Raw genomic sequence first — 27,785 nt, 5'->3', positions numbered from 1 at the left:
CCCCTTTGGAATTTTGTTGTCATGTGGCCCATTTTGCTTTTTGCCTTAGGTTTCTCCGCCCTCCACTTTTACTTTTCTTCTTTCTATCTTTTGCTTCTGCCCCCATTATACTTCACGCTGTCTCCCTGCATAGGTTCCCATCCCCCTGCCATATTCGTTTAACTCCTCCCCAACAGCACTAGCAAACACTCCCCCTAGGACATTGGTTCCGGTCCTGCCCAGGTGCAGACCATCCGGTTTGTACTGCTCCCACCTCCCCCAGGTTCCAATGTCCCAAGAATTTGAATCCCTCCCTTCTGCACCACTCCTCAAGCCACGTATTGATCTGAGCTATCCTGCGATTCCTAATCTGACTCATACGTGGCACTGGTACCAATCCTGAGATTACTACTTTTGAGGTCCGACTTTTTAATTTAGCTTCTAGCTCCCTACATTCGTCTTGTAGGACCTCATCCCATTTTTTACCCATATCGTTGGTATCTATTTGCATCACGACAACTGGCTGTTCACCCTCCCTTTTCAGAATGCCCTGCACCCGCTCCGAGACATCCTGGACCCTTGCATCTGGGAGGCAACATACCATCCTGGAGTCTCGGTTGCGGCCGCAGAAACGTCTATCTATTCCCCTTACAATTGAATCCCCTATCACTATCGCTCTCCCACTCATTTTCCTTGCCACCTGTACAGCAGAGCCACCCACGGTGCCATGAACTTGGCTGCTGCTGCCTTCCCCTGAAGTGGTGTATCTGTTTTGCAGGGGGATGACCACAGGGGACCCCTGCACTACCTTCCTTCCACTGCTGTTCCTGTTGGTCACCCATTCCATATCTGGCTGTGTACCCTTTACCTGCGGTAAGACCAACTCACTAACCATGCTATTCACGTCATCCTCAGCATCATGGAGCCAACTAGATTGCGGGCCATCCTAGGCTGGGTGATGTGTAATGAGAATGGACTAATTAGCAAACTTCTTGTCGAGGCCTCTTGGGGAAGAGTGACCATAATATGGTAGAGTTCTTTATTACGATGGAGACTAACACAGTTAAATCAGAGACCAGGGTTCTGAATTTTAGGAAAGGTAACTTCGATGGTATGAGACATTAATTGGCTAGAATAGACTGGTGAGTGATACTTAAAGGGTTGATGGTGGATAGGCAATGGCAAACCTTTAAAGATCATATCGATGAGCTTCAATAATTGTACCTACCTGTCTGAAGTAAAAATAAAACGGGGAGGGTAGCTCAACTGTGGCTAACAAGGGAAATTAAGAATAGTGTTAAATCCAAGGCAGAGGCAAATAAATTGGCCAGAGAAGCAGCAAAACTGAGGACTGGGAGAATTTTATGATACAGCAGAGGAGGACAACTGGTTTAATTAGGAGGGGGAAAATAGAGTATGAGAGGAAGCTTGCTTGGAACATAAAAACTGACTGTAAAACTTCGATAGATATGTGAAGAGAAAAATATTAGTGAAAACAAACGTAGGTCCCTTGCAGTCAGATTCAGGTGAATTTGCAATGGGGAACAAAGAAATGGCGGACCAGTTAAACAAATACTTTGGTTCTTTTTCACGAAGGAAGAAACAAATAATCTTCCACAAACACTGAGGGACTGAGGGTATAGTGAGAAGGAAGAACTGAAGGAAATCCTTATTAGGCAGGAAATTGTGTCAGGGAAATTGATGGGATTGAAGGCCGATAATTCCTCGGGACCTGATAGTCTGCATCCCAGAGTACTTAAGGAAGTAGCCCTAAAAATGTTGGATGCATTTGTGATCATTTTCCAACAGTCTATCGATTCTGGATCGGTTCCTATGGACTGGAGAGTGGATAATGTAACACCACTTTTTCAGAAAGGAGGGCGAGAGAAAACGGGTAATTATAGACCGGTTAGCCTGACATCAGTAGTGGGGAAAATGTTGGAATCAATTATTAAAGATGAAATAGCAGCAGATTTGGAAAGCATTGACGGGATCAGTCCAGGTCAGCATGGATTTATGAAAGGGAAATCCTGCTGGACAAATCTTCTTAAATTTTTGAGGATGTAACTGTGGAGTGGACAAGGAAGAACCAGTGGATGTGGTGCATCTGGACTTTCAAAAGGCTTTTGACAAGGTCCCAGACAAGAGATTGCTGCGCAAAATTAAAGCACACTGTATTGGGGGTGATGTAATGATGTGAATAGAGAACTGGTTGGCAGATAGGAAGCAGAGAGTCACGATAAATGGGTCCTTTTCAGAATGGCAGGCAGTGACACGTGGGGTGCCGCAGGGCTCAGTGCTGGGACCCCAGCTCTTTACAATATAGATTAATGATTTGGATGAGGGAATTGAGTGTAATGTCTCCAAGTTTGCAGATGACACTAAGCTCCGAGGCTGTGTGAGCTGTGAGGAGGATGCTAAAAGGCTGCAGGGTGACATGGACAGGTTAGGTGATGAGCAAATGAGTGGCAGATGCAGTATAATGTGGATAAATGTGAGGTTATCCAAAAACACAATGGCACAATATTATCTGAATGGCGGCAGATTAGGAAAAGGGGAGGTGCAACGAGATCTGGATGTCATGGTACAACAGTCATTGAAAGTTGCCATGCAAGTACAGCAGGCGGTGAAGAAGGCAAATGGTATGTTGGCCTTCATACCAAGGGGATTTGAGTATAGGAGCAGGGAGGTCTTACTGCAGTTGTACAGGGCCTTGGTGAGGCCTCACCTGGAATATTGTGTTCAGTTTTGGTCTCCTAATCGAAGGAAGGACATTCTTGCTATTGAGGAAGGGCAGTGAAGGTTCACCAGACTGATTTCCGTGATGGCAGGACTGACATGTGAGGAGAGACTGGATCGACTGGGCCTGTATTCACTGGAGCTTAGAAGGATGAGAGGGGATCTCAAAGAAACATATAAAATTCGGATGGGACTGGACAGGTTAGATGCAGGAAGAATGTTCGCGATGTTGGGGAAGTCCAGAACCAGGGGATATAGCTTAAGGATAAGGGGTAAGCCAGTTAGGACTGAGATGAGGATAATCTTCTTCATTCAGATAATTGTTGTCATGTGGAATTCCCTACCGCAGAGAATTGTTGGTGTCAGTTCATTGGATATATTCAAGAGGGAGTTAGATATGGCCCTTATGGCTAAAGCGATCAAGGGGTATGGAGAGAAAGCAGGAAAGGGTACTGAGGTGAATGTTCAGCCATGATCTTATTGAATAATGGTGCAGTCTCGAAGGGACGAATGGCCTACTCCTGCATCTATTTTCTATGTGTATGTTTCTATGTTTCTATGTTTCTCTATCCGTGTCAGTACAATACCCCGAATACCATGTTCTTTAATTTTGCACACCAATCTCTTGTGTGGAACCTTGTGAAAAGCCTTTTGAAAGTCCAAATGCAACACATTCACTGGCTGTCCCTTGTCCACTCTACCAGTTACATCCTCAATAAATTCTAGAAGATTTTTCAAGCATAATTTCCCTTTCATAAATCCCTGCTGACTTGGACAGACTATGTCACTGCTTTCAAATGCGATGTATTTCATCTTTAATAATTGATTCCAACACTTTCTCCACCACTGATGTCAGGCTAACCGGTCTATAATTATCCATTTTCTCTCTCCTTCCTTTCTTAAAAAGTAGTGTTACATTAGCTACACTCCAGTCCATAGGAACTGATCCAGATTCGATAGACTGTTGGAAAATGATCACCAATGCATCCACTATTTCTAGGGCCACTTCCTGAAGTACTCTGGCATGCAGACTATCCGATCCCGGGGATTTATCAGCCTTAAATCCCGTCAATTTCCCTAACACAATTTACCACCTAATAAGGATTTCCTTCAGTTCCTCCTTATCACTAGACCCTCGGTCCCCTTTATTTTTGGAAGATTATTCGTGAAGACAGACCCAAGGTATTTGTTTAACTGGTCCGCCATTTCTTTGTTTCCCATTATAAAGTCACCTGAGTCTGACTGCAAGGGACCTACGTTTGTCTTCACTAATCTTTTTCTCTTCACATATTTACAGAAGTATTTGCAGTCAGTTTTTAAGTTCCCAGCAAGCTTCCTCTCATACATTATTTCCTCCCTCCTAATTAAACCCTTTGTCCTCCTCTGCTGAATTATAACATTCTCCAGGTCCTCAGGTTTGCTGCTTTTTCTGGCCAATTTATGTGCCTCTTCTTTGAATTTAACACCATCCTTAATTTCCCTTGTTAGCCACGGTTGAGCCACCTTCCCCGTTTTATTTTTACTCCAGACAGGCAAGTACAATTGTTGAAGTTTATCCATGTGATCTTTAAATTTTTGCCATTGTCTATCGACCGTCAACACTTTAAGTATCACTCGCCAGTCTATTCTAGCCAATTCACATCTCAAACCATCGAAGTTACCTTTCCTTCTCTTCAGGACCCTAGTCTGTGAATTAACGGTCACTCTCCATCTTAATAAGGAATTCTATCATATTATGGTCACTCTTCCCCAAGGGGCCTCGCACAATAAGATTGCTAATTAGTCCTTTCTCATTACATATCACCCTGTCCAGGATGGCCAGCCCTCTAGTTGGTTCCTCGACATATGGTCTAGAAAATCATCCATAATACATTCCAGGAAATCCTCCTCCACCGCATTGCTACTAGTTTGGTTAGCTCAATCAATATGTAGATTGAAGTCGCTACTAATAATTGCTGTACGCATCCCTAATGTCTTGTTGGATGCTTTCCCCAACCTCACTACCACCATTTGGTTTTCTGTACATAACTCCCAGTAGCGTTTTCTCCCCTTTGTTATTCCGTAGCTCCACCCATACTGATTCCACATCATCCAAGCTAATATCCTTCCTTAATATTGCGTTAATTTCCTCTTTAACCAGCAACGCCACCCCACCTCCTTTTCCTTTCTGTCTACCCTTCCTGAATGTTGAATACCCTTGGATGTTGAGTTCCCAGCCTTAGTCACCCTGGAGTCATGTCGCCGTGATGCCAATTACATCATATCCATTGACTGCTATCTGCGCAGTTAATTCTTCCATATTATTACGAATACTCCTCGCCTTGAGGCACAGAGCCTTCAGGCTTGTTTTTTTTTAAACACACTTTGCCCTTTTAGAATTTTACTATAATGTGTCCTTTTTTGCTTTTTGCCTTGGGTTTCCATACCCTCCACTTTTACTTTTCTTCTTTCGATCTTTTGCTTCTGCCCCCATTCTACTTCCCTGTGTCTCCCTGCACAGCTTCCCATCCCCCTGCCATATTAGGTTAACACCCCCCGCCCCCCCACCAACACAACTAGCAAAAACTCCCCCAGGACATTGTTTCTGGTCCTGCCCAAGTGCAGACCGTCCGGTTTATACTGGTCCCACCTCCCCCTGAAACAATTCCAATGTCCCAGGAATTTGAATCCCTCCCTGCTGCACCACTCCTCAAGCCACGTATTCATCTGAGCTATCCTGCGATTCCTACTCTGACTAGCATGTGGCACTGGTAGCGATCCTGAGATTACTACTTTTGAGGACCTAATATTTAATTTAGCTCCTAGCTCCCTAAATTCGTCTTGTAGTACATCATACCGTTCTTTTACATATATCGTTGGTACCTATATGCAGCATGACAACTGGCTGTTCACCCTCCCCCTTCAAAATGTCCTGCACCCGTTCCGAGACATCCTTGACCCTTGCACCAGGGAGGCAACACACCATCCTAGAGTAGCGATTGCGGCCGCAGAAACATCTATCTATTCCCCTTACAATGGAATCCCCCACCACTATACCTCTCCCACTCTTTTTCCTGCCCTCATGTGCAGCAAAGCCACCCATGGTGCCATGAACGTGGCTGCTGCTGCTCTCCCCTGATGAGTCATCCCTCTGAACAGTACCCAAAGCGGTGTATCTGTTTTTCATGGGGATGACCGCAGGGGACCCCTGCACTGCATTCCTTCCACTGCTCTTTCTGTTGGTCACTCATTCCCTATCTGGCTGTGTACCCTTTACCTGTGGTATGGCCAACGCACTAAACGTGCTATTCACAACATCCTCAGCATCACGGATGCTCCAGAATAAATCCACGCGCAGCTCCATTCCTGCAATGTGGTCTGTCAAGTGCTGCAGCCGGATACACTTCCTGCACATGTAGTTGTCATATCTTTGTTTCTATGATTTCAAGCTGACCATCCACCCCGAAGTATTCCATCAGATTAAACTGACACAGTATCCCATAACTCATCTAGCAGATCAAAGTGACCAATCACAGGGAATTGATCCCTCAGATCAAAGTCATCATTTCATCCCGAATTATTCCATCAGATCAAACTGACCCAGTTACCCCGGACTTTTAAATTGAGCCACCACAGCAAACTGTGGAATTAACCGCTAAAATAATCCAAGTAATTTCTTCCCACAGTACAAAGTATTCAATGCAAACGGAAAGGAGAGGGAACTGTCAAATAAACCCCACGGTGACCCAGTAACAGGAAATGAACCATGTGATCTGGACAGAGACAAGATTTCACATTGCCTGATCGTGTGACAGGGATGGGATGGGACCAATGCAATGGAATCCGATCTTGTTAAACCAGTAATTACGAATCGCCAGCCCGTTTGACACCACTCGCGATGTTTTGCCATTGACTTTGAAGGCGTACATTACAGATTGCCGAGAATGAAACCATACGTTTAAGTTTTATACTATGAGTGAAAATTGCACCTTATTTTACTAGTTCGGGGCGTTTCATTAATTGAGCTGCCATGCTGTATTTGTTTGATGTGCTGTGGAAAAAATGATCCTTACTCATTGCTGATTCTAAGTTAGAACAAATTAGGTATCTACTGTAAAATGAGCACTGCACTTTAATTGAGAAGTTACACATCCAGAGTTAAAGTAGGCAGCCGCATTCCGAAGTGAAATTGAGCAGACCCGAGAGCCTCAGCTAACATTCGGAAGGTAATCACTGAATTAACACAGAAGAGTGCAAACCATCATCAGAACAATATAAAATATATACAATGAATCTCATTGTGTTCGAAGGAACACTACCATTGGAGAGAGAGCATAGTATCCAATTACATTATTTAACAAATATTCTAAAAAATTTCCAATTTTGGGATGCTTAGCTTCACTTTCGGCATTTTGCATTGAAACATTTTCTATTTCATTAGGGACTCAAATCGGCGGCCGTAATCAGTTTGTTCAAACAACTGAAACTAATTGCAATTCTGTTGCAACTTGACTGTCCCAGTGGGGAGCCCACAGCGTTTAATTGAAAGGCTCCGAGAATATTTAAGAGTTTACTTCAGAGAGATTGCCTAAACCACGAAGAGGCAGCATCACTTAACAGAGAAAATGCGTGCGACATTTTCCATCATTGATAAAATATTCTACGTGATTCTTGCAATCACTGCTGTTCCTGGTAAGTGATTCTAGTCATTGACGTTGTGTAACTCTGTATGTGATCTATATTTGACCTTGTTCTGTATCTGACAATCTAGCGATGACCATTAAATAACAGGGGCCGTGACATAATGTCAATAAATCCGAAGTCCACATTATCCAAATTCCCACTGCTCATTTGTGCTATTCTTTCAACAGAAAATGTAACTGTGCAATCTACAGACACGCAAAGGATGAAGTTATTGCTATTGTTTGAACACTTTGTATATTTGCACCTGCTCTCGGCGCTAAAAGCTCTCTAACGGTTGTTTCTTACTGGGAGTCGCTGTCACAATAGAATTGTGGTAACTGAGAGGCACTGGGCAGACTGCAATATCTGACCGTACTGGATATGTATTACTGGGGTTATCTGTCATTGTAGAACTGTATTGAGTGTCGTTCATTGATTTGGGTTCGAACATCTGACGACAGTGGCCGTGTAATATTGGAAGTATCTGCCAGTGTTGAATTGTACTGTGTGTGGGTCACTAACTGAAGTGGAACATTTTACCCCAGTTGTCATGTAACACTGACTTATATGCCACTGTAAAACTGCATTGGTTGTGGGTCATTAACCGTAGTGGAACCCCTGATTCCATTGGCGATGTATTAGTGGAGGTATCTCTCACTGGAAAATTGTATTAAAAGTGGGTTACTAATCGGCGTTGAGCACCTGACTCCAGTACCCATGTATTGCTAGGTTTATCTGTCACTAGAGAATTATTATGAATGTGAGTGACATATAGAATTACATATAATGTACAGCACAGAAATAGCCAATTTGGCGATTATATTCCACTCGAGCGTCCTCATGTCTTTTCTCATCTAACTCTATCAGCTTAACCGTCTATTCTCTTATTCCTCATATACTTATCTAGCCTCCCCTTAAATTAATTTATACCATTCGCGTCAACTGCTTCCTCATCAATCTCTGTGCAATGACACTTCTGCTGAATTCCCTAGTTGGTTTCTTGGTGACTCTCTTAGATTGATATTTCCAGAATGATTCTTCACCATACGTGAACAAGCTCTCTCTGTATCAACTCAATCAAAACCTTCATAATATTAAACACACCAATTAGGTCACACCTCAGACTTCTCTTATCAAAGAAGAGATCCAGTCTCGACAGCCCTATCTGATAGGTATAAACTCGTATTTCTAGTATCATTTTTGTAAATCGTGATTTCAATCTCTCCAGTGCCTCAAGATCCTTTTTATAACATGGCGACGAAAATTGTACAATGTACTGCAAGTGTGGTCCAACGGAACTTTGATATCAGTTCAGCATAACTTCACTATCCGTCTTGAAATACCCCTTGGTGCTTGTTTGCTTTTTATGGATGTAGTGGCCCGCATCACGACCTTTACTGGGTTTTTTTTGTATTTCTACTCTGAAATCCCTTTGCTCCTCTACCTCACTTAGATTCTTATTCTCACATAGTATTTGACCTCCTTATCTTTCTTACCAAAGTACATTACCTCACTCTTTCTGTGTTGAATCGAATTTTCCAATTAAATGTCCAGCCTTCAGGATTATTAACGTCTTGTTGTAATTTGTTGTTGTTCTCCTCAATAATGTCTATCAGCCCCACCCCAACTTGGAGTTATCTGAAAATGTAGAAATTGTTTTTTTGATTACAAATTGATAATTTATATTGTGAACAACATTGGTCCCAGCATTGATCCTCATGAGACCCCACTTTACACATTCTGCACTCAGAATAACAATCCTTTACTTCTGCTTTCCGTCTTGAATTCAGCTCTATACCTTCCGCTACTTGTCCCCTCACCTTATTGTGCTCTCACCTTATTCATTAGTCTAATATGTGGTAGCTTATCAAAGACTTTTTGGAGATTTAAGTATATTACATCTACTACATGACCCTTGTCTACTCTCCCTGTTACTTCCTCACTGAAATCAAAGACGTTGGCCAAGTAAGACTTTTACTTTTGAATCCACGCTGATTATTCATTATTATATTTTTGGTTTATAGATATTCTTCTACTCTCTACTTTAGTAGGGATTCCATTATTTTCCTACCACCGAAGTTCCACTGACTGGTCTATAGTTCCCCGGACATGTTCTATCTCCCATTTCAAATATAAGTATTACGTTAGCTTTCCGTCATTTCTCCGGCACTACACATTTTCCAAACTAATTATTAAATATTTGTAATATTGCTCCTGCTATGTCTTCGCTGAATTATTTTAAAATGTATGGATGTAATCCATCCAGACCAAGGATTCTATCCTCCTTGAATTTGATTAGTTCATGTAATATTTCTCCTCTTTATTTTATTGCAGTTATATAATTTCTCATACATTATTCCGATGTCCTGTCCACCTGGTCTGTCTCTCTGGTACATACAGAGGCAAAGTAATTATTTCATATTTAATTTAATTTTTCCAACACTGCATGTGATTTTATCTTGTCCATCGATTAGTGGCCTTCTTCCCATCCGACATTCTTTTTTAAATGTATATGCCTGTAGAAAGTTAGATGAGCGATTATGCTATCAGCCACCAAATAGTGCGAAGGATCAAGAGGTGCAAATTTCAATAAAATGCAGAAATATTCAAGATCTGTAGTGATAATGTGGGACTTCACTTCAAGCTGACAAAATAACCATGCAAAGGAAAAATACAGGGGACGATTTACTGAAATCTGTATTCGATATTTCTCGATCAGTATGTTTCCAGCATGATGAGGAAGAAAGCAGTTCTGGATCTCGGAAATGAATCAAGTGAAGCATGTTTCTGTGGAGAAGCATTGAGGAAACAGTGATCACAATATCATTAGGTTTAGAGTAGTTATGGAAAAGGAAAAGGAACAATCATGTGTGAAAATACTCAACTATTGGAGGACTAATTTCAAACTTGAGTTGAAAGGGATCTGACCCAGGTAGATTGAAAACAAAGATATCTAGGATATCAGTAAATGCACATTGGGCATTTCAAAAGGAGATCGATCAGGTACAGAGTAGACACGTTCTCATGCGGGGTACAGAAATGGCGTCCATAGGTAGCTAAAGCTCAGTGGATGAATTAAGGTCAACTAAAACACAAAAAACGATGCTTGTGATATCCTTCAGACTCATATTTCAGTAGAGAACCAAGCAGAATACAGAATGTACAGAGAAGAACTATCAAAGGAGCAGGAAGCAGCAGTATTGTATGGTATAAAATAACTAAAGAAGATGTAAAATACTGGCACACATCAAAGTACAAATGTCACCGAATTTGGATGGGATGCATCCTAACTTACTGCGGGAAGTACGAATGAAAATTGCGGAGGCTATAGAGGTCACAATCTGCCAATCCCCCTTGTATATGGAGGCAGTGCCAGAGGACTGGAGATTGCAATATTTACAACCCTGTTTAATAAAGGCGAGAGGGTTAAAATAATGGCAAGCCAGCCCAACGTTTTTGGCATGGTTACGATTAGAAACAACAAAGTGGGAAATATTATCTTTGACAACCTTAATCGAGCTATTTGATGATGTAACGTAGCTGGTTTATAAGGGCAACGCGTTTGATGTGTATATGAAGTTTCAAAAGTTTTGACAAAGTATCACATAATAGATTGTGAGCAAAACTAAACTCATAGACTTAAAGGGACAGTTACAGCATGGACAGAAGATTTGCGAATGGACAGAAACAAGAGAGCGATGGTGAACAAAAACATAAAATGCTGGAAATACTCAGCAGGTCAGGCAGCAGCTGTGGAGAGAGAAACAATGCGAATGTTTCAGGTCGCTGACCTTTCGTCAGAACTGTTACTTTTCAGACTACTGGTGTCAGCAGTATTTTGCTTTTTTATCGGAGGTAGTGAACGATTCTTTTCAGAATGGAGCAAAGTTTATAATGGTGTTCCCCAGATGTCGGCATTAAGACAATATATTATTTTTGATATATATTACTGACCTGGACCTGGGTACATAAGGCATAATTACAAAGTTTTCAGAAGCCATAAACCTCAAAAATGTAGGAAGCAATGATGGGGACAGTAAGAGGTTTCAGCAGCACAGAGAGAGACTGGTAAAATGGGCAGACACGTGGCAGATTAAATTTAACACAGAAAAATGTGAAATGATTAATTTTTATCGGAAGAAATAGGAGAGAAAATAAATATTAAATTGTACCATTTTAAAAGTGCTTCAGGAAAATATAGACCTGGGAGTCTCTGAATGTGTTAAGTCAAGTTGAGGAGGGTGTTTAAAATAGCACATGGGATCTTTGGTTTTTTAAATAAAGACATAGAGTACAAAAGCAAGGACGTTACAGTAATATTTCTAAAACACTGCTTAGGTCTCATTTGTAATATTGTGGCAAAATCTGGGCATCACATTTTCGGAATGATGTGAAATCCTTAGAGAGAGTGCAAAAGAGATTTACTATATTGCGACTAGGGATGGCGGACTTCGGTTATGAAGAGCGACTGAAGAATCTGGATTGTTCTCCTTAGAGCTGATAAGGATAAGAGAAGATTTAATTGAAATGGTTTGATAGAGTAAATAATGATATATGGTTTCCACGTGCAGAAGGGTCGGTAACCAGAGGACACAGATTTAAGGCGAACCCCAAATGACATAAGGAAACATATTTTACACAACGAGTTTTTGCGATCTAGAATGCACTGCGAAGTCACCTGGCAGTGCGCTCATTCGTAGAGAATGAGGCGCCAGCCTGTTCACACATTACAACAGTAACTACACGAGGCGGGACGTCCTGAGGTCGAGAAATAAACTATATAAATGCAAAGTCTTTCATTCTTTCTTTTCCGATAGTTGTAGCCTCTCGATTATGGTATCATACTTGTAAATCATTTTTTGCCATTTGTTCAGTGCTTCTATGGCCTTTTTGTGATTTGGAGACAAAATCTATGCACAATAAGCTAAGCATTGCTGAATCACATTCTTTATAAGTCTCGCATAACTTCTCTGCTTTTGATTCTACACCTGCAGAAATGAGCCCCGGTGCCCTGTTCGCAATGTTTGTGACTCTATTAACCTGTGTTACTACTTTCAATGATATGTGAATTCAGACGCCTTCATCCCTTTGCTGCTCTAACCCTTTACACTCATTCTGCAAGGTGTAGATGGTCTCCTTATTCCTGTGAACAAAGTTGACCAACTCATATTTATCTGCATTAAAATTAATCCACCATTTACAAGAAAGTTATGCAAGTTGTTAATGTCTTCCTGTATTGTATAGCAGTGTTTCTCAGTGTTAACTACAACCTCTAATGTTGTGTCAACGGAAACTTTGATTTTGAACTTCAGAATTCCGAGTACAACTCATTTATGTAACTAAGAATATAAGAACTTAAGAAATAGGACCAGGAGTATGCCATACCGCCCCTCGAACCTGCTTCGACATTTAGTACGACAATGGCTGAACCCATCATAGATTCAGTTGCACTACCCCGCCCGCTCTCAATAACCCCTTAATCCCTTACCAGTTAACAAAGCTGTCTATCTCTGTCTTAAATGTATTCGATGTTCCAGCTTCCACAGCTCTCTGATGCAGCGAATTCCAGAGATTTACAACCCTCTGAGAGAAGGACTTCCTCCTCATCTCAGTTTTAAATGGGCGGCCCCTTATTCTAATATTATGCCCCCTAGTTCTCGTCACCCCTATCAGTGGAAACATCCTCTCTGCATCCACCTCGTCAAGCCCCCTCATAATCTTATACGTTTCGGTAAGATCACCTCTCATTCTTCTGAATTACAATGAGTAGAGGCCCAACCTCTTACCTTTCCTCATAAGTCAACCCCCTCATCTCCGGAATCAACCTAGTGAACCTTCTCTGAACTGCCTAAAAAGCAAGTATATCCGTTTGTGAATATGGAAAACAAAACTGCACGTAGTACTCCAGGTGTAGCCTCTCGAATGCCCTGTATAACTGTTATACTCCATCCCCTTTGCAATAAAGGCCAAGAGTCTATTTACCTTCATGATCATTGCTCTACCTGCATACTAAACGTTTCTATTTCATTCACAATACCCACAGGTTCTGCTGTATTGCAGCACTTTTCAATTTTTCTCCAGTTAAATAATAACTTGCTCTTTGATTTTTTTCTGCCAGATGCATGACCTCACACTTTCCAACATTATACTCCATCTGACAAATTTTATCCCACTCACTTAGCCTGTCTATGTCATTTTGCAGATTTATGTTTCCTCCTCACACATTGCATTTCCACCCATCTTTGATCATCAGCAAGCTTGTCTACATTACGCTCGGTCCCTTCTTCCAATCATTAATATAGATTGTAAATAGTTGAGGTCCCGGCACTGATCCCTGCAGCACCTCACTAGTTACTGATTGACAAGCTGCGAATAAATCATTTATCCCGACTCTCTGCTTTCTGTTACTTAGCGAATCCTCTAGAACTGCTAATATATTACCCCCAGCCCCGTGAACTTTTATCTTGTGCAGTAACCTTTTATGTGGCACCTTGTCAAATGCCTTCTGGAATTCCAAATACACCAAATCCACTGGTTCCTGTTTATCCACCCTGTTCATTACATCCTCAAAGATTTCCAGTAAATTTGTCAAACATGACTTCCCCTTAATAAGTTCATGCTGACTCTGCCTGACCGAATTATGCTTTTCCAAATGTCCTGTTAATGCTTCTTTAATAATGGACTCCAACATTTTCCAAGCACAGATGTTAGGCTAACGGTTCTATAGTTTCCTACTTTTTGTCTGCTTTTTAAAAAAAAATAGGGGCATTACATTTACAGTTTTCCAATCTGCTGGGACCTTACCCAGAATCCAGGGAATTTTGATAAATTACAACCAATGCATCCACTACCCCTGCTGTTACTTCTCTTAAAATCCGAGGATGCAAGCCATCAGGTCCAGGGGATTTATCGCCTTTAGTCCTATTATCTTGCTGTGAACATCAGTGGACCCAGCACCGATCCTTGTGGAACACCACTACCGAACTTCTGCCAATCTGATAATCTACATTTAACCCCCATTCTCTATGTTCTCTTTTTGTTAGCTAGTTTACTCTCCATTCTGGTATGCATCCCTTAATTGCCATTGAGGGAGTGCAACGGAGATTCACCAGACTGATTCCTTGAATGGGGGGATTGTCCTATGAGGAGAGATTGAGTCGACTAGCCCTATATTCTCTAGAGCTTAGAAGAATGAGATGTGATCTCAATGAAATATACAACATTCTTACAGGACTTCACAGGGTAGATGCAGGGAGCATGTTTCCTCTGGCTGTGGAGTCCAGAACCAGGAGTCACAATCTCAGAATAAGGTGTCGGATATTTGGACTGAGATGAGGAGAATCTTATTCTCTCAGAACTTGGTGAATCTATGGAATTCTCTACCCAGGGGGTTGTGGAGACACAATCTTTGAATATATTCAAGACAGGGATCGATAGACTTTTGTACATTATGCGAATCAAGGGATATGGGGATCGTGCAGGAAAGTTGAGTTGAGGTAGAAGATCAGCCATGAACTCATTGAATGGTGGAGCAAGTTAAAGTGCCCGAATGGCAAACTCCTCTACCTAATTCTTATGTTCTTATGACTGCACATGCTCTGACCTTAGTCATGAGTCTGCTATGCGATAAAAGCCTGGTCTAATCAAAAGTGTGCAATCTCAGTTTGGAAATGTTCAATTATCTTGCCTCAAAAGCTTTCTTGTGGTTTGGGTTTGGAATGAGTTCCAGATTTACACAATCTTTGAGTATATTCAAGACAGGGATCGATAGATTTTTGGACATTAAGCGAATCAAGGGATATGGCGATGGTGCAGGAAAGTGGAGTTTTGATAGAAGATCAGCCGTGATCTCATTGAATGGCGGAGCAGGTTCGAGAAGTCATCTCTCTGCAAATCAGATATACCATTTTGGATACTGTTGGGGGAGATTACTCCTCAGGGGAAGGCAGCAGCAGCCAACTTCATGGCACCATGGGTAGCTCTGCTGCTCATGAGGGCAGGAAAAAATAGTGGGAGAGCTATCGTGGTAGGGGATTCAATTGTAAGGGGAATAGATAGGTGTCCCTGCGATGCAATCGAGACTCCAGGATGGTATGCTGCCTCCCTGGTGTAAGGGACAAGGATGTCTCGGAGCGGCTGCAGAGTATTTTTGAGGGGGAGGGTGAACAGCCAGTGGTCATGGTGCATAAGGTACGAATGATGTCAGTAAAAAACAGGATGAGGTCTTACAAGTTGAATTTAGGGAGCTTGGAGGTAAATTTAAAAGTAGGACCTCAAAGATAGTAATCTCAGGATTGCTACCAGTGCCACGTGCTATTCAGAGTAGAAATAGCAGGACAGTTAAAATGAATACATGGCTTGAGGAATGTTGCAAGAGGGAGGGAGGGAGGGATTCAAATTCCTGGGACATTGGAACCGGTTCTGGGGGAGGTGGGACTAGTACAAACTGGGCTGTCTGCAGCTGGGCAGGACCAGAACAAATGTCCTAGGGGGAGTGTTTGCTAGTGCTGTTTGGGAGAGTTTAAACTAATATGACAGGGGGATGGGAATCTATGCAGGGAGATAATTGGAAGTAAAATGGGGGCAGAAGCAAAAGGTAGAAAGGAGATAAGGAAAGGTGGACGGCAGAGAAATCAAAGGCAATAATAAAAAGGGCCACATTAAAACATAATTGTAAAAGGAAAAAGAGTGTTAACAAAACAAGCCTGTAGGCTCTGTGTCTCAATGCGAGGAGCATTCGTAATAAGGTGGACGAATTAACTGCGCAGATAGTTGTTAACGGATATGATGTAATTGGTATTACGGAGACATGGCTCCAGGCTGGGAACACAACATCCAGGGGTATTCATTATTCAGGAAGGAAAGGCAGAAAGGAAAATGAGGTGGGGTGGAGCTGCTGGTTAAATAGGAGATTAAGGCAATAGTAACGAAGGAAATTGGGTTAGATGATGTGGAATCTCTCTGCTCAGAGCTGCGGAACACCAAAGGGCAGAAAACGCTAGTGGGAGTGGTGTACAGACCACCAAACAGTGGTAGTGAAGGTGGGGTGGCATCAATCAGAAAAATAGATTTGCGTGCAATAAAGGTACAGCAGTTATCATGGGTGACTGTAATCTACATATAGATTGGGCTAACCACACTGGTAGCAATACGGTGGAGGAGGAGTTGCTGGAGTGTATAACCGATGGTTTTCTAGACCAATATGTCGAGGAACCAACTAGAGAGCAGGCCACACTAAACTGGATGATGCGTAATGAGAGAGGATTAATTAGCAATCTTGTTGAGCGAGGGCCCTTGGGGGAAGAGTCACCATAATATGGTAAAATTCTTCATTAAGATGGAGAGTGACACAGTTAATTCAGAGACTAGGGTCCTGAACTTAAAGAAAGGTAACTTCGATGGTATGAGACGTGAATTGGCTAGGATAAACTGGCCAATGAAACTTAAACGGTTGACGGTAGATAGGCAATGGCACACATTTAAAGATCACATGGATGAACTTCAACAATTGTACACCCCTGTCTGGCGTAAAAATAAAACGGGGAATGTGGCTCAACCATGGGTTACAAGGGAAATTAGGGATAGAGTAAATCCAAGGAAGAGGCATATAAATTGGCAAGAAAAAGCAGCAACCCTGAGGACTGGGTGAAAGTTAGGATTAAGCAGAGGAGGAAAGGGTTTAATTAGGAGGGGAAAAATAGAGTATGAGAGTAAGCTTGCAGGCAACATAAAAACTGACTGCAAAAGTTCCGATAGATATGTGAAGAGAAAACGAAATGTAGGCCCCTTACAGTCAGAATCAGGTGAATTTATAATGCAGAACAAAAAATGGCAGGCTAATTGAACAAATATTTTGGTTCTGTCTTCACTAAGGAAGACACCAATAACCTTTCAGAAATACTAGGGGACTGAGGGTCTAACCTGAAGGAGGGAACTGAAGAAAATCCTTATTCGTCAGGAAACATTGTTAGGGAAATTGATGGGATTGAAGGCTGATAAATCCCCAGGGTGGATAGGCTGAATCCCAGAGTGCTTAAGGAAGTGGCCCTAGAAATAGTGGACGCAGTGCTGGTCATTTTCCAACATTGTATAACCTCTAGATCAGTTCCCATGGATTGGAGGGTAGGTAATGTAACACCGCCATTTAAAAAAGGAGGGAGAGAGAAAACCGGGAATTATAGACTGGTTAGTCTGATATCAATAGTGGGGAAAATGTTGGAATCAATTATTAAAGTCCTAATAGCAGCGCATTTGGCAAGCAGTGACAGGATTGTTCCAAGTCAGCATGGATTTATGAAAGGGAAATCATGCTTGATAAATCATATGAATTTTTTGAGGATGTAACTAGTAGAGTGGACAAGGGAGAACTAGTGGATATGGTGTATTTGGATCTTCAAAAGGCTTTTGTCAAGGTCCCACACAAGAGATTAACGTGAAAAATTAAAAGCATATGCTATTGGGGGTAAAGTATTCACATGGATAGAGAACTGGTTGGCAGAGAGGAAGCAGAAAGTAGGAATACACTGGTCCTTTTCAGAATGGCAGACAGTGACTAGTGGGGTACCACAAGGTTCATTGCTGCCCCCCAGCTATTTACAAGATACATTAATGATTTGGAAGACGTTATTGAATGTAATATCTCCAAGTTTGCAGATGACACTAAGCTGTGTGGCAGTGTGAGCTGTGAGGAGGATGCTAAGAGGCTGCAGGGTGATTTGGATAGGTTAGCTGAGTGGACAAATGCATGGCAGATGCAGTATAATGTAGATAAATGTGAGGTTATCCACTTTGGTGGCAAAAACAGGCAGGGGCAATATTATCAAATGGTGACAGATTTGGAAAAAGGGAGGTGCAATGAAACCTGTGTGTCATGGTACATCAGTCATTGAAGGTTGACATGCAGGTACAGCAGGCGGTGAAGAAGGCAAATGGCATGTTGGCCTTCATAGCGAGGGGATTTGAGTATAGGAGTAGGGAGGTATTACTGCAGTTGTACAGGGTCTTGGTGAGGATACACCTGGAATATTGTGTACAGTTTTGGTCTCCTATTCTGAAGAAGGACATTCGTGCTATTGAGGGAGTGCAGCGAAGATTCAGCAGACTGATTCCCGGGATGGCAGGACTGACAAATGAAGAAAGACTGGATCGACTCGGCTTATATTCACTGGAATTTAGACGAATGTGAGGGAATCTCATAGAAACATAAAATTCTAATGGGATTTGACAGGTTAGATACGGGAAGAATGTTCCCGATGTTGGGGAAGTCCAGAACCAGGTGTCACAGTCGAAGGATAAGGGGTAAACCATTTAGGATCGAAATGAGGAGAAACTTCTTCACCCAGAGAATTGTGAACCTGTGGAATTCTCTACCACAGAAAGTTGTTAAGGCCAGTTCGTTAGTTATATTCAAAAGGGAGTTAGATGTGGCCCTTACGGATAAAGGGATCAAAGGGTATGGAGAGAAAGCTGGAATGGGGTATTGAAGTTGCGTGATCAGCCATGATCATATTGAATGGTGGTGCAGGCTCGAAGGGCCGAATGGCCTACTTCTGCACCTAGTTTCTATGTTTCTATGTTTCTATGTTTTATCCTTTGTTGGAAAACGTGTCTCCTTATACCGAACATGAATGGCTAAGCCCAAATGTTAAGGTTATGTCCTTTTTTTCAGAACGCGCCCACAACAGGTAATAGTTTTTCTCTATATAACCTCTTTTAATCATCTTAAACTATTCAATTCGGTAAACTCTTAATCTCTGTACTAAAGGCAATAGAAGTCTAGAATCTGAAATATATCCTCATCAATTAATCATTTTGCCATGGTATCATTCTGGTGAATCTGTAATATGTTGCCTCCAAATCCAGGCGCTTTCCTTTTTGTTACAGTCCTGTTTTTGGCTACTGGAAGTCGCTATTTATAGTATCCATGTACACCTTCGTATCTACCAAGTTAGTCAATTGATCAACATGTTGAACTAGATTCGTTAGCCGTGCCTTAACTTTTGCATATCCATGCTGGCTCTCTCTAGTTTGCTCATATTTGTCCACGTGCTTCTTCACTCTCCCTAAAAACAGTTTCTCTTAACTTTCACACAGTAGACATTATACTAATAGGTCTTGGAATTGCTGATTTACCTCGTCCAAACCCTTCTTAAATAATGGAGTGATATCGACAATTTTCCAAACTTCAGGGGCAATTCCTCAATCGAGACAGATTTAGAAGATCATGAGTGATACATCAACATTTTGCTCACTATCTTCTTTTAATACGCTGGGGTGAAAACTATCAAGTCCTGGAGACTTCTCAATTTTCTGTTTCATTATTTTCTCCATTACCATTTTAACCTATGTTAAATCTAGTAACTTCATGCAATGTTTACTTTTAACTTTTCCTTTTATCTTTGGTACTTTATCCTCTTCCTTTAGAAACATAGAAACATAGAAAATAGGTGCAGGAGTAGGCCATTCGGCCCTTCGAGCCTGCACCGCCATTCAATAAGATCATGACTGATCACCCACCCCAGCACCTCCCCCCACTCCCCCTCCACATCCCCTGACCCCCCCAGCCGCAAGGACCACATCCAACTCCCTCCTGAACACATCCAATGAACTGGCATCAACAAACCCCCGCGGCAGGGAACTCCACAGGCCAACAACTCCCCGAGTGAAGAAGTCTCTCCCAAACCCAGCCCCAAACAGCCCACCCCCCATCCCAAGAGCATGCCCCCCACCGGCTCCAGACCCACCCAACACCAGGAACACTCCCCCCGCACCAACTCGCCCAGTCCCGTCAGAATCCTTCCCAAATGCCGAACACCCCCGGATGTCGAGCCCCCAGCCCCGGCCACCCCGGAGCCACGCCCCCGCGACACCAACCACACCACATCCACCAACCGCCATCTGCGCAGTCAACCCGTCCACCCCACTCCGAACACTCCCTGCACCGAGGCACAGAGCCCCCAGGCCCGCCCCTCCAACACAGTTCAACCCCCCAGACCTCCACTGCAATGTGGCCCCTCCTGTCCCCCGCCCTGGGTTTCTGCGTCCCCACCTCCACCACTCTCCCCTCCATCCCCCGTCCCCGTCTCCCCTCATCTTCCCTCTGTCTCCTCGCACAGGCTCCCATTTGGGGGCGGTAACCTTCTGGTGCAGGGAACGTTAGCCCCCAGCGTGGAAGTCCTGCTCCCACCGCAGAATTGGCCTTACCCCCCATCAACGAAAGCGGAGTGCAATTTCCCACACTCCACTTCCTTTGGGGGCAGTTACCGGGGCACGACTGGATGCTCCTGTGACAGTTTGAACTGGTGCTCTCCACTCTCCCATCCCGCGACAGTCTGAACTGGTGCTCTCCACTCTCTGTCCTGTTACAGTGGGAACTGGTGCTCTCCACTCTCTGTCCTGTGACAGTTGGAACTGGTGCTCTCCACTCTCTCGTCCTGTGACAGTGGGAACTGGTGCTCTCCACTCTCTGTCCTGCGACAGTGGGAACTGGTGCTCTCCACTCTCTGTCCTGTGACAGTTGGAACTGGTGCTCTCCACGCTCTGTCCTGTGACAGTGGGAACTGGTGCTCTCCACTCTCTGTCCTGTGACAGTGGGAACTGGTGCTCTCCACTCTCCCGTCCTGTGACAGTGGGAACTGGTGCTCTCCACTCTCCCGTCCTGTGACAGTGGGAACTGGTGCTCTCCACTCTCCCGTCCCACGACAGTCTGAACTGGTGCTCTCCACTCTCCCATCCTGTGACAGTGGGAACTGGTGCTCTCCACTCTCCCGTCCCACGACAGTCTGAACTGGTGCTCTCCACTCTCCCGTCCTGTGACAATGGGAACTGGTGCTCTCCACTCTCCCGTCCCACAACAGTCTGAACTGGTGCTCTCCACTCTCCCATCCCGCGACAGTCTGAACTAGTGCTCTCCACTGGGTATATCATTGAGGGCCTACCTTTTCCTTAACCGCCTTTTTATTGCTGACCTTGATAAATCTCACAATGTTTTTCTCATGTTCTGTTGTTTCACCTTTTTTTCTTTATATCGTTCCCAGACTACGGTATCTCCACCATTTATTGCATTTGGACCATCTTTCTTTTAATTGTATACTATCTTCTGTTTGAATCTGCTGACCAAGGTTGATTATTTGCAAAAAGAGCGTTCTTTACTTTAGATGTACGTTTGGGTCTTGTACTATATCACATAATCATTTGAACACCTCCCACTGTTCATCTGTAGTATTGCAGCTAACAGTTACGCCTTATTTACAGTGGCCAATTTTTATTCCACCCTCTTAAATTTAGCCTCACCTGAATTTAAAACATTGGCTTATGACTCAGCATTGTCCCTGTCACATGTTATGTACCATGAAGAATAGTCCATTGAGCTTGATCACTAATTGCTGTCTCCCTTCTCATTCTTACAGTTAATTTAGTGGCGATTGTGATCCTGTCCCAAAGAAAGTGTGGGCTCTCCACCTGCATCACTCGCTATCTGCTGGTCATGGCAGCGACAGATCTACTGGTTGTTATCACTGAGCCCATATTGTATCAAATCAATTCGTATTTCTTCCCAATATGCTTCCTGGACATCACCACTGTTTGCAAAGTAATGGCAATCCTGCGTCGCACATCGATAGACTGCTCTGTTTGGTTAACAGTCATACTTTCCTTTGATCGCTATGTTGCGATTTGTTGCCAAAAGCTCAAGGCAAAATATTGCACCAAGGAAACTGCGACTTTGGTTTCAGCAACAACCTGCATTCTTCTCTGTTTGAAAAACATTCCTTGGTACTTTACTTATGAACCTGGGAAGGAAATCGACAACGTGCCATTTTTTTGTTCTACAAAAACAAGCTATTTTACTGAGCCCGGATGGGTAGGATTTGATTGGTTTGATACGGTTCTAACTCCATTGCTCCCATTCGCTTTCATTTTGTTGCTCAACGCTTTGACCATCAGACACATTTTAGTGGCCAGTCGAGTCCGTAAGAGACTGAGGGGTCAGTGCAAGGGAGAGAATCGCAGTGACCCAGAGATGGAGAGCAGGAGGAAGTCTGTGATTTTACTCTTCACCATATCCGGCAGCTTCATACTTTTGTGGCTGGGATATGTTATAGAATTCTTCTACTATAGCATTACAAAAACAAATAACTATGATCACAATGATTCTTTATATATCTTTGAACAAGTCGGATACATGCTGCAAAATTTAAATTGCTGCACCAACACATTTGTTTATGTGGTGACTCAGGCCAAGTTCAGAGAGCAGTTTAAGAATGTGGTCAAATATCCAATTACCCTAATAGTTCAGTTAATTAAACAATAAAAGCAAATGAGTATTTCTAGTTCAGTAATCTAAATTTTGTTGCTAGACGTCTATCCAGTGAATTGCATGAGGAATGACTAGAGATTTTGAGATACATTCAGCATTTGAACCACCTCACCATTTTGATTGATAAGTGCACCATTTTTTTAAGGTGACGGGCTTTGATCAATGTTCAGAGTCAGTTCAGTTTATCAGAGCAACAATCAATGCGTAGAGTGAAACCTGAGTCAATGCGAAGAGCTGGGCTATAGTTTCGAGGATGTGGTATGTAGTTCATGCCAATTCTTCTTCAATATTTGAAACAAAAACCTAAGTTTATATACAATAGTAAAGGCAACATTTCCGAACTGAAGGAAGTTTTGAAATTTCAACAGAGAAGATTAAGATTTACTACACAATGCAAGATCGTATCATGTGATATTTGTATTGCTTTGTTTATAACAGATTCTTGAAGTTATTAATTCCTTGAATTAAATAGGCCCCTTTGTTCTTAGTTGTTCCATCATTTAATGGTTTTATCTTTCTATGTTTATATATCTGATATGTCTTCCATATCTCTGCCAGTTGTTACCTATCCCTACTTCCTTACATCATTCTCTATTTCTTACTGGCTCGCTGTTATTATTCCACATTAAGCTGCCTCCTAGTATGCTTCTTATTTATTTTGAAAATTTCTCGCGGTCTGTCTCATTCTCTCTTCCGGCATCTCCTTATCTCTGTCACTGTATCTAACTTTCTGTGTCGCATGCTGTCTGCAATGTTTCCATTCCAGTTACTTTCCCCGTGATCTTGTTTCTATACATCTTCCTTTGTGTCTGAGTTTCTCGATATGTGTGTTTTTATGTCCGTTTGTCACGTACATAGAGCAGAACTTTGGGTGGTTCCATCTCGAGGAGCGAATGTTTTTCATCCCAGCTTTTTGAATGAAGTCAGAATACAGATGTAACCGTGGAAATCCTCTCATCTTGTTCTTCCAATTCGGTCCAATTGCATTTGAAAAATGGTCCCGCTTTTTAAAGAATCACTTTCTCGATCTTACTTTTCTTCAACACCAGGGGGGTACATTAAACTCGCTCTTTCGGGTTAAACTTATTCACTTTCTGATCATTTTGAATTCATAGCAGCTCTTCCAAAATATTTCTCCAATCCCAAGCTTTGCTGCAACATCATATTTGGATCTGAAATAAAGTAATTGGTCGGATTAGAAGGGAGTTGAGGAGAATTTTCTTCACCCAGAGCATGGTGGGGATCACTGCTTAAAAGGGTCTCAGAGGCAGAAACCCTAATCACATTTATAATCTTTTTGGAAATCCACTTGAAGTGCTGCAACCTACAAGGGTCCGGACCTAGATCTGGAAAGTAGGATTAGGTTGGATTGCCCTTATACGGCCGGCACTGACACGATGGACCGAATGGCCTACTTCTGTACCGTAAATTGCTATGATTCTATGATCACTTGATTCTATATGCAGCCACTAATTGAGAACTAGTACCTGAAACCAGAAATATTCCTTAAACAGATTTAAGTAGCAAGAACTGGAAATATACCATTTACACACAACATGAATTAAAGCGTGAAAAACTTGGGAATGGTTTTAATGCAGGCACCAGGGAGTAAAGACTAGCAGATATTGAGAATGTTACTTACACAGACAGCAGCTTCTGAAGGGAATCCGAAACTGACAATATTTATTACACAGGCAGCTAAGAATAAATAGTATCAGTTCTTAAATATTCCTGAATGAGGCACCAGGGATTAAGGTAATCAGAACTGCAAATGTATCTTATACAAACGAGAGAGTTAAAGTTATAGAAACAGACCATTTGCTGTTAATGACCTTTCACCATGCAGATAGTCATTGTTCCGGCATTTTCCGTGTGTTCATTCGAACCCGGATTGAAAATCGGAAAGAATCTCTCAGTATAAGTGTCAACCAAAGAGTGGAGAAGGGACCTGTTATCCTCATTGTAAAATGACACCTGACCGCCCTCAAAGTCCAAGTACATGCCTATATCCGGAGCTTCAAGCTCGGGGTGAGGAAGGTGCATGAGGAGGAGGTACTGGCAAAATAAAAACATCCGGTGAATAGCAACACAATCCAGTATCCGGCCGCAGGCCTCAATCCAAAGATTCCTTTCTTGTTGACAGATTCTCGGGCCACTCCCACACCGGATCAAGTCTTGTGCACCACCTCTACCTCCCAGCAATGTTTCCCTGATGTGAATGCCTCCAATCCCATGACACACGCACATTGATCAAACATCTTTGGTATGGCAAGGAACGGCTGTCGACTGTCGCCATGTCATAAGAACATAAGAAATAGGAGCAGGAGTCGGCCATACGGGCCCTCGGGCCTGCTCCACCATTTAATACGATCATGGCGGATCCAATCGTGGGCTCAGCTCCACTTCCCTACCCGCTCCCCATAACCCCTTAATCCCTATCGGTTAAGAAACTGCCTATCACTGTCTTAAATTTATTCAATGTCCCGTCTTCCACATCTCTCTGAGGCAGCAAATTCCGCAGATTTTCAAACCTCTAAGAGAAGAACTTCCTCCTCATTTCAGTTTTAAATGGTCGGCCCCTTATTCTCGGCTTATGACCTCTAGTTCTAGTTTCCCCAATCAGTGGAAACATCCTCTCTGCATTCACTTTGTCAAGTCTTCCCATATTTTTATACGTTTTGATAAGATCACCACTCATTCTTCTGAATTCAAATGAGTAGCGGCCCAACCTCCACAACATTTCCTCATAAGTCAGCCCTATCATCTCCTGAATCGAACTAGTGACCCTTCTCTGAACTGCCTTCAAAGCATGTATATCCTTTCTTAAATATGGAAAACAAAGCTGTACGCAATATTCCAGGTCTGGCCTCATCAATACCCTGTATAGCTATTGCAAGACTTCCCTACTTTTATACTCAATCCCCTTTGCAATAAAGACCAAGATTCCGTTTGCTTTCCTGATCACTTGCTGTACCTGAATACTAACCTTTTATGTTTCATGCACAAGTACCCCCAGGTCCTGCTGTACTGCAGCACTTTGCAATTTTGCTCCAATTAAATAATAATTTGCTGTTTGATTTTTGTTTCTGCCAGCGTGCAAGACCTCACACTTTCCAACATTATACTCCATCGGCCAAATTTTTGCCCACTCACTTATCCTGTCCATGTCATTTTGCAGATTTTTTGTGACCTCCTCCCAGAATGCTTTTCCTCCCATCTTTGTATCATCAGCAAACATGGCTACATTCCACTCGGTAATTTCTTCCAAGTCGTTAGTACAGGTTGTAAATAGTTGGGGTACCAGCACTGATCCCTGCGGCACCCCACTGGTTATTGATTGCCAACCCAATAATGAACCATTTTTCCCGACTCTCTCTCTAATACTGGTGCGATCCGCAGACAGAATGAGTCAGGAATCGGCTGTATTCGGATACAGTGTCAGAGGCTGGGACTGGCAGAAAGTTCAAATAACACACTGAGTGATTTTGTTTCTTGCTGTGAAGTATAGCAATTGTGAGCGGCGTTCCTTGTTCACATCCTGGCCTGCTGTACAATTTGATGGCGTTCAAGTGGCCGGCCATGGGCTGAGACTCCCTCTGCTCTGGGAATGGTGGGACAGAAGGCAGGGACTGCAGGAGGGGAGATCATGTGATATCTGCCGTTGGAGGTGGTTTCTCTGTCCTACTTATGGAGTTCCCATTATTATGAATGAGAAAATACTGCACCTTGATTGGCTGCCCAGAGCCATGTGATTCCAGCTCCAGCTTACTGACGTCCCTACGTGCAAGCGCTGCAATGCGGAGCGAGTGCAGGCCTCAGGACCGGGATCTCGAGCGGGCGCATGTTTTTTCCATTTTTCAGTCGTTTGCCCTCGGGAAGACCTCAACCGGGATTTGTAGGCCATTAGCTTTGAGGAAAGATTAGATAGGCTGGGGTTATTTTAGTAGGAACAGATTCGGCTGCGAGGAGATGTAATTGAGGTGTATACAATTATGAAAGGCCGACATAGTGTGAAGAGGACGAACCTATTTCCCTTAACAAGGGCTCAACAACCAGAGGGGCGTAGATTTAAAGGGGAACGACATGCATTTTTAATTTCCTTTCAGAGGGTAAGATGTCTGAGGTGCTGAGGCTGCTTCTTGTCTCCTGTCCACAAACCGCTTCACTGGAATCAGTTCTCTGAAATGATCAGATAGTGTAGCAGTGAAATCCCCGCGCTCAATGTGCACTTACTTGGTGAAGGCTTGCGAGGATGTTGAATTATGTTTCCTTTGTTGCTATTAGATGTGAATTGAAAGTCATTCGAAGTAATTCGGTGTTAAAGCTTCGTGAGGAGGGCAGAAATCTGAATGAATCTATCCTCATCTTTGCTGCTCGCAGGCAAGAATTAAACTGTCTGTATTAAATGAGAGATGACACGAGAGTGCTGATTTGGGGAAGAGGAGGTGAATTAAGATGAATTGAAAGTCAATTGCAAAGGCACATCCGATAATAAAAGGATGATAAACATGTTATTATTTCCTTTACATGACTACCGCTAAATGTTTCAAAAGGAAGTATGTGTGTGTGAATGTGTGTATGTGAGTGTGCGTGTGTTTGTGTGTGGGTCTGTATCTGAGTGTTTTTCTGTGTGTCACTTTGACTGTGTGTATCCGTGTCTGTGTCCGTGTGCATGTATATATATATTTGTGAGTGTATGTGTATGTGCGTGTAGCTTTGTATGTGTGAATGTGTGTATGTACGTGCGTACAAGTGTGTGTGCGTGTTGGCGCACCTGTGTCGGTGTGTGTGTTAATCTGTGTGTGATAATGTGTGTATATCTATGTTTATGTTGTGGTGGGATTAGGAACGCCTTTCGTGTTTCAATCGCCTTTATGGTTCCGATAGTATGATTCAAACAGGGCTTTCTTCCTTCGATTATAATTCGCATTTCCTGACTGTACCTTACTTTTCCTGTAAACAAGTGCAGAAACATTACACCCAGCTGAACTAACAGTTTAGCATAGCATACGAATTCCTCTCTTGCAGTGCTACCTCAAACCGTTTGAATGTGAACAGATATAAGAAAGAAAGTGTTTATCGGAGAATT

At 42.7% G+C, this 27,785-nt stretch overlaps 1 protein-coding gene and 1 pseudogene across 1 annotated transcript; both read left to right on the top strand.

Moving 5' to 3' along the window:
• Nucleotides 1–27,785, top strand: part of LOC139260404 (zinc finger protein 850-like) — a 563,299-nt pseudogene that overhangs the window by 141,559 nt on the left and 393,955 nt on the right.
• LOC139256490 (probable G-protein coupled receptor 139) lies at nt 7,323–22,690 on the top strand. Its single transcript, XM_070874233.1, has 2 exons — nt 7,323–7,389; nt 21,789–22,690. The coding sequence occupies exons 1-2, from the start codon at nt 7,323–7,325 to the stop codon at nt 22,688–22,690; spliced, it is 969 nt and encodes a 322-aa protein (XP_070730334.1).

The sequence above is a fragment of the Pristiophorus japonicus genome, chromosome 3 (genome assembly GCF_044704955.1).
Source record: "Pristiophorus japonicus isolate sPriJap1 chromosome 3, sPriJap1.hap1, whole genome shotgun sequence".
NCBI classification, from domain to species: Eukaryota; Metazoa; Chordata; class Chondrichthyes; family Pristiophoridae; genus Pristiophorus; species Pristiophorus japonicus.
This window is presented reverse-complemented; position numbering and strand designations above follow the sequence as displayed.